Below are 14,786 nucleotides of genomic sequence, written 5' to 3'. Positions count from 1 at the left end.
GAAAAGAAGTGGAACATATAGCCATGTAGAGCAGAACATTCATTCAGGCACCCAAATGGTGGTTGTAACATAAGCAACGAACACTCTCCAAGAAAGAGCATACTTTTTTCATGCAGAAACATTGATGGGGTGTTGATGCACACGTCTCCAGCCTTTTCAGCGAAAAAAAAAACCTTCAATGATTTTGCTTTCTCTTCTGTTCTTTGCTGTCACCATGAACTTTGTGTCCAAGATCAGGGCTGACAGCTGGGGCTAGGTTGAGTGCAGTGGTCGGACATATGACCCTGAGACTTGTTTTTCACATTTTGGAAGTGCTTACCTCCCCTCTCATTGAAACAGCACCAAGTCTGACCAGTGTATGCTTTTCCACATGAGAGAAACCTGATATACCACTCCAGACTGGTATTCGGTATACTTGCTAGCATGTTTATTTGTGCATTCCGCCTTCAGCTGTCGAACAAGTTTTAGCCCATTTTCATGGGGCCGAGAACAAGATGTTCATATCATACCTTGCTGCTACCTTTTTTTATGTTATGCAACAGTTTGTGAATGCATAGAACAACCACCACACATTTCTTTTCCATTGGCTTATTTCTTCTTCCTTCATCCTTCATCTTCTGGAGTAAGGCTTTGCACAGGCCAGAAATGAGGGAAGGTGAGTGGCTAGCAGAGTACACAAGTTGAACCGGGTTGTCAAAGCTGGAATCGGTCCCAGCTCTTTGTTAGGAAGGTGTGGAGTGCAGCAGTCACAATAGCCCGCTTAACCAGTTCAGAATGCGCACTGTCGGCGGGTGGTAGACCTTTCTTTGATCTTGCGTTGTACGCCCAACATGTGACACATGCACATCGTGAACCGGGAAAAATTGGCAGTCACCTTTTCCCACAATGATTCAAGTGTCAACAATACGGCAATGACTCGTAGTGTTGTCGTGGCTGCCAAACCTGTGTAAAATGTGCTTTGAACGATCACATTTCTGATAGCTTTGATGCTGCACCCCATTGCTCAAACTGTGATGGGGAGCACTCTGCATACACCAGGCTATGTCCATTCGGAGAATCATTATGTTTAAAGGGGCACAAAGACTATTGTACCTGAATAAGAGCACATTCTTGTTCACTACTAAAACAAATTTCGCCGATGTGGTGCATGGAAGGCAGCACATTGCTTCGGTACCTATCTCTGGACTAGACAAAGCCACAGGCAGGGCCATTCATGCCCCAGGTAGATGCAGCATAAGTTGCCCTGCCATCTCTGAAACAAGGCATGCCAATTGCCCTTGAGGAGGCAGCCTGCAAGGCTTCTCCCCCATCGGGAGATGTGTGAAACCCATATACTCGCAGCTTCTCTGCAGACATCCAGTGCCCTTAGTTAGGCAATGGACACAGCTCCGAGCTCGCTTGCGCTGCAGTAGTGACACTGCTCTTTTGAGTGTGCAAAAAAGGAAAAAAATCTAAATAACGGGCCCCGAAAAAACCAGGAACCTAACTTTTTACTGATCCTAACCTTAAAAGGGCACCAAAAATAGCATTCCTAATTGGGATTATCAAAAATTATAGTGATGTAACAGCTCTTTTAAACTCACTTTCCTGAATGCCTTGATGCTTACAAGAGACCAACTTAAGACCTCAGTGCAAAAAAGTTTTGAGTGAAGTCTGTTGTTGCTGAGGGCAAGCAAGCAGGCCCCCTGGAGGCATTGGTATTGTAGGTCATAGTTGCATTTCAGCTTGCGTGCGAAATCTTACTTAAAGCCAAATATGAAGCTGTTGCAGTCACTGTTCATTTTAAAATGATCTCGATATGTTCTGTGTACCTTGAGCCACATCTGACAGTAACGCTTCATGTGGTTGGAGATTTTAATGCCCACTCTTGTTTTTGGGAAAGTGAACAAACAGACACTAGGGGCCATATTTTAGATTTTGTTCTGTGCAATAATGTCTACCTGCTCAATACAGGCAAATGCACATACTGACCTCAGAGCTTAGGAAAACTAAGCTTCATAGGTTTGTCTTTTAGTTCACCCTCTGGTTTTGCTTATTTTAAATGGGATGTTCTCGACAGCTTCTGTGGAAGTGATCACATGCCTGTAATGATCAGCTTGTCATCCTTGCCATCAATCATCCCTAGCAAACTGCACCACTGGCAGTTACACTTGGATGACTGAGCAATATTTCTAGTGAAAGCCAGTCTGAGCAATAATTTTCAGAGAATGTTAGCATTGACAAACTCAGTGGAATGTTCATGGTCTGTATCACTGCTGCTGCATGCCTACTTATTCATCGGTCATCAATAGCAGTGTGACAGAACTGCGAAGTGTGGTGGACAAGAGAATGCAAGGAAGCAAAAAAAAAACTACAGAATTGACCTGGGATGTGTTTTGTAAATACCCGACACATGAGAACCTTTTTAACTTCTAAAAGGCAAGAGCTAAAGCTATTTGTCACCCATAAACAGTTGGTAGTAGCACTTGTGAATGTCTTATGTCTCCTTTCTTCTGTCTCTTGTCCGTGTTTTGCGCTAACTTCTTCACAAAATGTATCACCAACTAGCCCGGCAGCTTGCTCTCCTGTTAGACATTTGTGGAGTCCTCATAGCGGAAGACAACCATGACACTCATGGTAATAGGCATGTATTAGAATGGAAGTTCAGTCCTTTTTCAATAGTGTACCACCATACTTGTCCCATGGAAGTCCATGTGTTGGGAGTTCAGACTTTTCTTACTTTCAGGTAACAATAACTAATCAGCTACTTCACATAATGCAGCAACACATGGCATTAGCTCGAGGGTACATTCGAAGTACACTCATTCTATAAATACATAAGCATCTCTCTACTAAAAGATTGTCTAAGGAGCACCACTTCAGAAGTGTGAAAGTTCTCTTACAAAATCAGCTTCAGTGTGAGCGAGATTTAATCTACTGTTTCATCTGACCATGTATTTCCATTGCACTCGTCCTGCTCATTTTTTTAGGCTTTACTGTATTGTGAAAAATCAAAATCTGATCTTTCAAACACCAATGTTTGGCAGGAAAACCTTTTTGTGGATGTGGTAGCCTGAGCAAAAGCCTAAGTGATGCACCTCTCATTTTTTCTTTGCATGACGTGCAGCGGCCAAATGAAGGTCAATTTGTTAAGAAGTTATTGGCTCTTGCTTCACTGTATGACACCATGTACCTTGCTGTGACAATGGCAGCCTGGAGAGGGCTAGGGACAATGTGACTCTTTGACCTTATTTTATCGGAAGAATGAAACAAATGCAGTAAATGAGCCCTGGTGATGTTTTGAGATTGTATTTTTGAAGGAAGAAAGTAGAAAACAATGTAATTGGTGTGTTTGTGTGCAGCTTGTTCAGCTTCCTTGCAGTCTCACTGCTGACCAGATCCTGGCCGATTATGTGATCGAAAAGACGTCGGGGGCAGGCTGTTCTTCTCAGCAGTGAGTAGCATTACATGGCGTGCACTTTAATTCTTGGGTTTTCTCTTGTTTTGCTGTTGAAAAGCTTATTTGCGCTTTTATGTGATTTCTTGTGTACATGAAGCAGCTGACTGAAAATCTAAAGCAGTCTGTTTTCATGCAGGGCGAGTGTTGCTGAACTAGCAAAAGGTCTGGAGAAGTTCTTCAAAGTGATGCTAGGAAGCCAACTGTTGTATAAATTTGAGAGACCACAGTATGCTGATGTAAGTCTTCACTTTATCAAAGCCTTTGTGACATTGGGAATGCTAGAAAACAAGGAACTAAACAAGAACTGCCATGTGGTCTTTTGTTATGGCACGTTGTAACACATTTCATAGGCTAAGTGGGGTACAGGGGCTTTGAGTAGCTATACTACATCTATTTGGGGCAGGTTGTGACTGCAGGTCCGGATCAGGAAAGTGAACTAACTAAAAGATTAAGAATGTGGTGGAGCACATTTGGCAAGTTCTGTCAGATCATGAATGGCAGTTTACCAGTATCTCTCAAGAAAATAGTATATAACAGCTGTATCTTACCAGTACTCACCTATGGGGCTGAAACATGGAGGCTAACAAAGAGGGTTCAACTTAAATCGAGGACAATGCAGCGATCTTTGGAAAGGAAGCTGATAAGTTTAACGTTAATCCTAGTTGAAATCAAACAGAAGAAATCGGCTTGGGCAGGGCATGTAATGCAAAGCCCAGATAACTTATGGTCCTAAGCCGTAACAGACTGGATTTTAAATGAAGGCAAGTATAACAGGGGGCAATAAATATAGGCGAGCAGATGAGATTAGGAACTTCGCAAGGGCAGGGTGGCTACAGCTGACACAAGACAGAGTTAATTGGAAAGATAGGAGAAAGACTTTTGCCCCGCAGTGGGCATAGTTAGGCTGATGATGATGATGAGCAAGAGCCATGCTGTGCCTAACATGCAGACGCTTTTGTAGAGACCATGAATTTAAAGAGGCCCTGAAGCATTTTCAAAAATGATGTTAGGTATGCATTTGGCGCTGAAGGACCTTCACGGATCTCCTCCAGCAAGAATTTTTTTTAATGCATTTTGTAGAAGGGGAGCAATTAGGAATTGGTGTTTTTTTTTGTTTTCGTAACACCTTTTTTTCAAGATTCCTAGCTTGCTTAAATCTATGTACAGAGGGCAAAACACATCTCTAGAACAACCAAACTGTGATTTCTGCAGCTCCCAAAGCCGCTGCGACCAGGAAGGCAAAAAATGAGGATCAAATAGTATGAGTTTAACTGCACATGCTTACATCAAGAGCATTTTTAACCAAATGTTATTGCTAGATATCACGTATTCAGCCCGAAACGCGCCCAGAACGTGTTCTAGACAAGCGTTTTGCCCTCTGTACTTCTCATTGGTCCCACTCAGTGAAATGTCTGTGAAGTTTTTTTTTAACTTTTTTTTATCTTGCAAGGCAGCCACGTCCAGTCATATCGCATGTGACTGGCTAGACTTCCGACGCTGCACAACCTCAGTTTATCTTCTCGTTGTTTCAGATTCAGCTTCACTGTAGTTACTGCATGATGTTTATGTGACACCTGATGATATCTGAGAGGTAGCTGTTTAAAAGTCAATAGATACAGGCATATATTACATGAAGATGGGGTGAAACTTGCCGCAGTGGCCTAGTGGATGAGGTGTTCAGCTGGTAAGCCCAAGGTCACAGGTTCGATCCCGTCTGTGGCAGTTGTGTTTCGACTGAGGCGAAATATGAAAATACCCATGTGCTGTGTGATGTCAGCTCATGTCAAAGAACGCCAGGTGGTCTAAATTAATCCGGAGTGCTTTCCTATGGTGTCCTTCACATGTGCCAGCTCGAAACACAAAAATCCCCAGTAGACAATTCAAAAAGTTGAAGGAGAGAGCGAGGCAGCTTTTGAGTGTGGTTATGTTTTCTGCTGCATATGATGATGTAAAATTTAGAGTAGGTGTTCATAAGACTGTGATCTGACAATTGGGCTAGTTCATCTACAATGTTCAATATGTATTGCAGGCCCCTTTAATAGTTAATACTGAGAAAATGTCCAGTGTCTAAATTGTCATACTTTTTTGTACATAGATACTAGAGGAGAAAAGAGGCACACCAATGTCACAGATATATGGTTCCATTCACCTGCTGAGGATGTTTGGTAAGATGCAGACTATTTTTGTTTGCTCTTTATCTATGCTTATGTTCAATATTAGGAGAGATGTTTCTACAGCTGTTATGAGAGCTGACTTGATTGCTACAGTGGGAAGATAATTGCTGAACATGTTTAATGTTTTACTTTGCAGTAGAAAATTGTTCCATGGCTTCACAGTTCTAGGGGAGTTTGATTCTTGAATTAATGTCATGATACTTGTAAGTGAAGCATGACATCTGTGCTTGTAGTGCTGTGCACTTTCAGTGACTACTGTGCACTTGTTATATACAGCACACTATGCCTCATGCTTTTAGATTGTAAACAAGGATTGCAAAAAAAATTAGTCACTGCCTTTGCCCTGCCTTCTAAGGACTGTCATGATGGCAGCTGTTTCCTTGGTGCTCATGAAATGATCGATGTGCAGCACCATTGCTCTGCACTGTGTTTGTATTTGGGGAGCTGTGGTCTTCATCTCTATTGCTTTACACTAATACCATTTCTTTAAATCCTTCTGAAGTACATCGAATTGGGTGTCAGACTGAGCAAAATTTGTTGAATCAATGTCTCTGCATTTACGAGAGCTACTGAGTTGAGCCATTTATGAGCTGGGCAGTACGCTGCATCAAGGAGGGCAGTGTGAGCACTCAAGCAAGGTGTCCAAAAATGCAGCGCACTGCTAAAATTGCTAAAAGGCACAAAGAGCAAACTGGATCTTGTTTCAGCTCTCAGCTGCTTCTAAACCAACTCCCAAGCATGATTGAAGTTAAGTGCTGTTTGTTGAACTAGTCTAGCGAGTCGACTTGATGCCTGCAGGTTAGTTGACCCAACCTGCCTTGCTGCCTATTTTACCTGACTCACTAGCATTCACATCAGCTTGGTAAATATAGTTGCCCATCCAACATGCAGGCTTAATCTAAATTTATTGAGCTGCTGATGTTGTGTAAATTATGCCGCAGTTTTGCCCTGCTGAAGTGTGCATTCGTTAGCTCAGTTCACTTTTTAGGACCTATACCATCTTTACCAAAGTAATTAGGCTGTCTTGAGGTGGAGTGGAGAGGAGGCATGTGAAGGCATAGACATCACACAGGTTATCGTCACAACTAATGAGGGTGGGCGACTAGTCCACCACAAACCATGTGGCTTCCTGGTTACTTGTAGCAAATATCGTATCATGGTAATGATGCTGTGCAACATAGAGGCATAGAGGGTGAACAAGGACTGTGGTATGCTGCTTAGGGTACCGTACACCCATTCATGAGCTACCGTGCATGGTTGTCATGAAAAGTATCATTTTTGTGGCTACTGCGACAATTGAACCCCTTTCACTGCTGTCATCAACACACAGACCACGGGATGCTCCATCCTTTTGCTCAACACAGTGTGACAACCCAAAGAAAACCTCTCAACCTAGTTTTTATTCCACATGCATTTTTTTCCTTCCACCTGCATTTGTCTGCTGGCTCTGTCATTAAACTTTCATTGCTTCTTTAATGATGGAAGCAGTTCCTTATACAAACACACTTCCACAGGCAAAATTACTGATAAATGATGTTAATTACAGGCAATTGAACAGTCCATGCCAACAAAAATGCTAAGTGACTTTTGCCCACACAGTACTGCCACATCAAATCACTGAAAAAAGACAGTAATTCATTTGTTGAAAATAATACTTGTCGAAAAGAGGCAAAACTTGCATTCTGAAATAAACACCAAAAAAAGTTCCAAATTTTCGAAAAAATAAAAACCAAAGCATCCAACCTCTAGTTATGCACTGTGCTCATTGACAAGGGTGAGTGCAACGAATGCACTATTTGCCTACAGCACCCTCCATGCCTTTTGTGACGGGAATGTGCACTACAGCTTAGCAAGAATCTGGCTGGTGGCCTTCATCTTGTGGTGGCTTGAGTGCTGTTCCAGTGCCTGTGCTTTGTCTTTAAGCATTGTTAGGAAGCATGAAACAAGCAGGACTTTGTGAATACAAAGTCTCTGCATGCCTCCCACATTTCACATTCTTATCTTGCATGCTATGACTCCTGACTTGCACTCATGGTTTCTTCAAGTCTTTGCTGTTGCCAGATGCACCGTGGCTGAAATGATGAAATACTTATCTCAAAAATAAGGCGTTATCAGGTGGGATTGACTTAAATACAGCTGTGCAAAGCAGCGTCTTATCTTTCCTTCAGGGCTGCTGTGTAGCTTCGCCATACATCTATACTAGAAGCAACATTGATACAATTTACCGTGGTCTAAGAGTAAAGAAAATGGCTCACCCTTGCATCCGCTCCTTTTCTGCATGTGAAGCGGCCATATTACATGATTTGAAGAAGTAAGAGCACTGCATGTAAGGCACCAGCTACCGGTACCTAGTTAGTATACTACATGCCTTTCAACCAAGCTATCAGAGTTTCACTTTCAATACTGCAAGCACCTTCTTTTATGGTGCAGGTGTAGCATACATAGAGAACGAAAAGAAAAATAAAAGCAGCTCTCATTCTTGTTCGCCACGCCTTTCAGCATCTGCAACTGATGTGCACTCACTGGGTAGTTAGTGCTGCGAAGCAGTCTGCTGTTTGGCAGGTAACTGCTGCCACTTGCTCAGGAAGAGCCACTACATACCAGGAATGAAAGAGGCATGTAGAGGAAGTATTCACTGATAACCATAGGTCAGCACACACACTCATGAGTGCTCTCATATGGCCTCACTCACACTATGCCTGTGAGTGTGAGTGAGTGGTCGTGTGTGTGAGTGAACGTGAGTGTGAGTGCGAGTGAGTGGTTGTGAGTGTGAGTGGGCGTGAGTGTGAGTGCAAGTGAGTGGATGTGAGTGTGAGTGGTATGAGTGTGAGTGCGAGTGAGTGGTTGTGAGTGTGAGTAGGCGTGAGTGTGAGTGCAAGTGAGTGGATGTGAGTGTGAGTAGAGATGAGTGTGAGTGTGAGAGAGACGAGTGGTGATAGGACATGAGTAATGAGTCGACATGAGTGGATGTGAGTGGATGTGAGTGGCAAGTGGATGTGAGTGGACGTGAGTGGAGAGTGGATGTGTGTGGTGGCAAACTTCACGTGACAATGAAGTTTGTCATGTGCGCTTAGCTATTTTCATGCTGTTGACAGTTGAGAGAAATAAATATTCTCTGCTGAGGGCACTCAAGACAACATAAGGCATCATGCCGGTGCCTTTTTCAACAAAGGCAGAGGATTACGCTGGTGCGAGAACAGCAATCTTTCATTGCTTACCAGTTGCCTTACCAGTTCACCGTTGGCATGGGCGTAGGTCCTTCATAGGTGCAGTAAGCCGCTATGAGTTGTCAGATCCTTTGATCGCATTTCACATTGCCACTGCTAGAAAGGCAGATGTCTCTTGACATGCCTCCTACACGACTTGAGCTCATATACACAGAGTTTCAGTGTTGCTGCTGAAATGACTGTCAGCTTCTTGGCAATAACTAGCGTAAGGTGGCATCACGAGTACTGCACTGTACGCTTAGGCTTTTTCTGTGCCCGGCCGTGTGCACTGTAGAGCTCTGCACTGGCCATTTTTTTATTGGGCCAGACCCACACCAAGAACCTGATCTACTTGGCCTCGCTCTTCAACAACTCAAGCCATGCTCAAGCCCAGAAACGACGTGAAAACCATGCGCGCTTTTCGCTAACACCAGAGGTTCTTGCATGTACAGGGTCATCCACTCTAAGTACGAACACGGCGCAGTGTGGCCACGCTCCGCGGGGCGCGAGCGCATCTGGCGCGGTCACGCATCGAAGCTACGCGGCGCAGGCGCACACGGGCCTGGAGGCGGTGCTTCGTGTCGTCATCTGCTACAGCGCGGGCGCACTCAGTGCTTGCTCTGCGGTGAAGCGCACCTAACTCTATGCATGATTACAGCGCTCGTGTGCACAAAGAGAGCACTGCGGGAAAGCACACTAACTGCAGCGCGTTGTCGCTGGTTGCACGTACAACTCAGCGGCCTCTCGTCTCAGTGCCACGATCTCAGTGATATGCGTGTATTGCTGCAAACTTGTCATTTCGGGTTGGAATTGATTTGGTTGATGGGGTTTAACATCCGAAAGCGACAGACTACAAGAGACGTTATAGTCGAGGACTTCAGGTTATTCGAGCACATGAGGGTTTTTAACATGCGCTGACATCCCACAGTAAGGTGGTGCCTTGCGTTTCGCCTCCATTGAAATGGGGCCGCCTCAGTCCCCGTTTCAATGGAGGCAAAACGCAAGGCACCACCTTACTGTGTGGGATGTCAGCGCATGTTAAAAACACTCATGTGCTTACGTTGTCGTGCGCGCAACCAGCGACAACGCGCTGTAGTTAGGGCGCTTTCCCGCAGTGCTGTCTCGGTGCACACGAGCGCTATAATCATGCAGAGAGTTAGGTGCACTTCACCGCACAGCAAGCACTGTGCGCACCCGCACTGCAGCAGACAACACGAAGCACCGCCTCCAGGCCCGTGTGCGCCTGCACCGCAGAGCTTCGATGCGCGTCCTCGCCGGATGCGCTCGCGCTCCGCGGAGCGCGGCCACGCTGCGCCGTGTTCGTACTTAGAGTGGACGACCCTGTACTTGAAGGAGGACTGCATTGCAAATCAAGCATGTGCTTTTAATTTTTGTATGCATAACTTCAGACGTGGTGATGCCTTGACACTAAGAAGTGGTAGTATTTAATATTTTAACCTGCTCCGGAAATCATTGTTTAATGCCGATGGTGAAGAAACATTGCAGCTATTTTCAGTAGTGGGTAAGAGGTGGCAGCCACATTGGCCACACCCTTTTTGATTTGTTGGACGTACAGTTCGAATTTATTTCTTATATATACTCATGAAAGGAATCTAAAATATGTTTCTCAGTAATGTGACGTTTTCATTCTAGACAAAAACTGCAAAAGAAAAGCACAAGCGAACAAAAGCTAATAAGAATCAAGAAAGGGGCTACTATTTTCGGTTTGCCTAAAAGTATTGAGCTAGCGAGTGCTGTTGTTCAAACTGCCAATACTGATAAAGTAGGGAAGAAAAGTCATCTGGTGGACATCATATCCAAAAATGTGATGAGGAGAGAACAGGAGACTGAGGGGGGGGGGGGCAAGGAGTTTTTCAAAAACAGATCGAAGGGTGCCGATATGCTGCACACTGCACTGCACTCGTAGCACAGGAAAGAGTTGATGACTAAGCTCTCCCTGATGTTCTCTCTAGAGTAGGAAAAAAAAGGTTTTTCTCTAGGGTCATGAAAAGCCTCCCATTAGCACCATGTACACGGAACTACGTCATTGGCAATTAGGGCTGCTGCAGGCTGTCCTGGCAAGTCAAGAACTGCATACAAGTTTCCGCTGCATGTGTGCAAGGCGTGGTTCTGATATTTGGCACCCAATCTTCTGCACTGGGCAAGTGAAATGGGCTTGTGAAATGCGATTTTGTTTTATCATCGTGTTTGCAATACTTGTAAGTGGAATAACTTCTATTTGGAAGCTCCGATTTCAGTAATTCTCCGACAACGCACTTCCTCACCAGAACAGGATTTGGCCACCCTGGTGTAGTACTTGGCCGCAACCTTCTATGCACAAATCAGTAATTCTACCCGCACTGATATTTGGACAGCTTGAGGGATCCTTTGAATCGAGCACTACGATTTCCTCAGAACTTCTGGGTAGAGCTTTTTCCCAGTAACATCCTACCATTTCAGAGGGGCATACTGTACAAAATGATTCGCAAGTTAGCTGCATACGCATTCTTCTAGGAATGAAGTTTCTTCGACCAACGATGCAGTGGGCTATGTGAGAATAATTAGATTCATCGTTAGCGGTCCCTATGCCCATGCAGATGCACACGTGGTCTCCGCACACACTGGCCTCAAGTGAAAACTCTGCTCTGGTTTCTACAGCATCCTTCAGAGAGGCATTGTGTGAAGCGCAGAGAACGTTCTGCATGGAGGCATGTCCACAGATTGGTCGAGCATATCTGCTCTGGCTAGGCGAAGCCAGCCCTGCTCTTAACTATGTCTCAAAATAAGCTCAAGGGTCTGTTTTAAAGAGATCATTCAGTCGTCACTTGCCTCCAACGTATTCATGCAGATGCAAGGGCACGTCATTGTGAAGGCAAACCTAACATTGGTACTTAGAGACTGTCCATGATCACTGTCAATGTGAACTCATTATTGTCACTTACACACCATCATAGGCATGCGCAAGGGGGAGGGGGAGAGAGGCTGCGACCGCCCTCTCTAAACATGAAGGGGGGCGCCAGGTCTGCTCCATACCTTTACTCGGTCAGATCTGTTCCGTCATTTCCCCGCAGAGAGGCGTCTGCAGCATGCAGACGTTGGTGAGTGGCGACACCACGGGGTTAACCCGAGCATCCGCAGGGACATCCCCGCAGGGGGATGATGGTGAACAATGCGTCACCACGGACCCGAGCATCCGCGCTTAGCTGTGCGTGGCATCGCCGTGTCCGGGGAAAAGGGGATCCTGGTGGTTGAGCCGATGCCGAGCGTTTGGACCCTTAAGGCCCCTCGGCGGAGGCAACACACCACTTTGGCCCCAGCTTCCTGTAGACGGCACCTCCGGCCTGACCCGACCGGGGGAAATCGGCAGTCGCCTTTTCCTATCCTCCCCTCTATCTTTCACTTTCCTATCTCTTTCTTACAACTCTCCTGTCTCCTCCTCTTTTCTTCGTTTTTCCTCTTTTTCCTGGCGGCGAGGGTTAACCGTGTGTGGCCAACTACCCTGAGTTGGGTCTTATTAGGTTATAGTTAAGGTGTACAGCTGGCGTGGGCAGGACTTGCTCGCAAGTTCCTGTCGCGTCCCCTTGTTGGGCTCCATGGTGGGTGGCTGGCACCATGACCGAAAAACATTAATATTTTATGGCTCCCCCATTTTCCAAACCAGATCGCTCTCTCAAAAGAGGGCGGAACGATGCAGATGATTTTTTTCAGAAAAGAAAACTATCTTTCCCAAAATTTCATGTTGTCCATAGCGAAGCAGAAGGAAAACAAGCAAGACTGATATCCCCGTTCCTAGTAGCAAAGTGCCTTACAGACACCTTGGGCCTCGGGTACAAGGTATCCAAAATGGCCAGCGGTGACTTACTGCTCGAACTTCGTGACACTGTCCAACACTCTAAACTCTCAAACCTTGCATCCATTGGGGAAATCCCAGTCTCTGTCACTTCACATCGATCTTTGAACACTGTCCGAGGCGTCATATCTGGAATCGACTTTATCCACCTCTCTGAGAAAGAAATGCTTGAAGGCCTTACTGACCAAGATGTCATAAATGTTCAGCGCATAAAGATCCGGAAGGATAACAAGGAAATAGACACGAAGCACCTGATCCTCACTTTCAATACCAGCACACTGCCTGAAAGCATTGAAGCTGGTTACCTGAAAATAAATGTAAGACCATATATACCCAACCCACGAAGATGTTTTAACTGTCAGAGATTCGGTCATGGCTCACAGAGTTGTCGCGGCCGCAAAACTTGCGCAAAATGCTCGTCAAAGGAACACCAAACTGAAGAATGTGTTGCTACACCGCGGTGTGCAAACTGTGAAGGAGACCATGCTGCCTATTCCAGAGCTTGTCCTTCTTGGAAAAAAGAAAAAGAAATTATTACTCTCAAGACTACACAAAACATTTCTTTCAAGGAAGCAAAAAGGCGATATGCTCAAACAAACACATTCTCCTTCAGTGCAAAAACAAACTTCGCTGATGTGGTGCGTGGGCGCGGCGCACCACACCAGGCTTCGGCACCCGTCCAGGTCACTCGCAGTGAGCCTGTGGTGGTGCCATCCGCGCCCCAAGGCAGAGCAGCTAACGCTGCTCCGCCAACTGCAAGTCAGGCTGCGCAGACCCCCGGGTCGGCGGGCCTCAAGACCTCTTCTCACAGGTCGAGGTCAAACTCGAATGCGAACGTGCCTTCTGCACGGTCGTCCAGCGCCTCCGCAGAGGCGATGGACACGGCCCCGGGCAGCCCCGCACCGTCCACGTCGGACGGTCGGCGGAGCTCTCTGGATCGATCAAAAAAAGACAGGCCCCGAGTCACGGGGCCATCAACAACTTGATCTACCTTTCCATCCTATAGAAACACAAAATTAAGATGGCTTTCATAATACAATGGAACTGTAGAGGACTTTTAAACAATTAGAGTGACATAAAAGACATACTAGGAGCACACGCTCCTGTCGCCTTATGTCTACAAGAAACAAATTTAGGTCCCCAAAAAAATAACTTTCTTAAGAATTACACTGTTTTCCGCTGCGATCGGGTACAGGCGAGCCGGCTGTCGGGAGGCGTAGCCATCATAGTGAAAAACGGTGTCCCGGCACGAGAGCTTCAACTAAAAACAAGACTCGAAGCTGCCGCAGCCACTCTGGTTGCCCATAAAACCATCACTGTGTGCTCACTATATATTGATCCGCACTTTAATTTAACACTACATGACTTAGAGGATCTTTTAGAGCAGCTACCAGAGCCATACCTGGTAGTTGGAGATTTTAATGCACATTCATGCTTTTGGGGAAGCGAGAAAACTGACGCTAGAGGCCATCTCGTAGAGGATTTTATTTTATGCAATGACGTCTGTTTACTCAATTCTAATAAACCTACATACTGCTCCCCAACCTCGGGGAAAATGAGTGTTTTAGATTTGTCTTTTAGTTCACCGTCTGTTTTTAACGATTTTAACTGGAGTGTTTTAGACAATCCATATGGAAGTGATCATCTCCCTGTCGTAATAAGTCTTTCATCCTCGCTAACAGTTATTCCCACAAAACCACGGTGTTGGAAGCTACATTTAGCTGACTGGCAACTTTTTAGTGCGCAAGCCACATTAGAGAACATAGTTTTAGAAAATACTGACATCAATGAGATCAATGAAAAGTTCACAAATTGTATCTTAGCTGCCGCACATTTAGCTGTTCCTCAATCCTCTGGAATAGTAAAACAAAATCACAAATACTGGCACACAAAAGAATGTAAAGATGCAAAAAAGAAACAAAACAAAGCCTGGGGCATTTTTCGGAGATATCCAACACATGAGAATCTCATAAACTTTAAAAAAGCAAGAGCAAAAGCACGATACATCAGACGCAATGCAGAAAGGGCATCATGGCAACAGTACATATCCTCGATAAACAGCTCAATAACATCCAAAAAAATGTGGGAGCAGGTGCGGAAATTCACTGGAAATTTTA

The 14,786-nt window shown here is 45.2% G+C and overlaps 1 protein-coding gene across 9 annotated transcripts in view; it reads left to right on the top strand.

The window, feature by feature from the left end:
* LOC149354677 (uncharacterized) overlaps positions 1–14,786 on the top strand; it is a 211,957-nt gene that overhangs the window by 192,028 nt on the left and 5,143 nt on the right. For 8 of the 9 annotated variants that reach the window (XM_089583454.1, XM_089583455.1, XM_089583452.1 and 5 more), the window contains 3 exons: positions 3,342–3,433; positions 3,576–3,675; positions 5,535–5,604. In XM_089583454.1, the coding sequence (XP_089439580.1) occupies positions 3,342–3,433; positions 3,576–3,675; positions 5,535–5,604 (262 nt within the window). Of the gene's footprint in view, positions 1–3,341; positions 3,434–3,575; positions 3,676–5,534; positions 5,605–14,786 lie in introns of those variants that run through there. The other variant, XM_089583465.1, reaches the window with a different exon arrangement.

Source organism: Amblyomma mixtum, chromosome 3, assembly GCF_055824585.1.
Source record: "Amblyomma mixtum isolate Tamu chromosome 3, ASM5582458v1, whole genome shotgun sequence".
Classification (NCBI taxonomy): domain Eukaryota; kingdom Metazoa; phylum Arthropoda; class Arachnida; order Ixodida; family Ixodidae; genus Amblyomma; species Amblyomma mixtum.
This window is presented reverse-complemented; position numbering and strand designations above follow the sequence as displayed.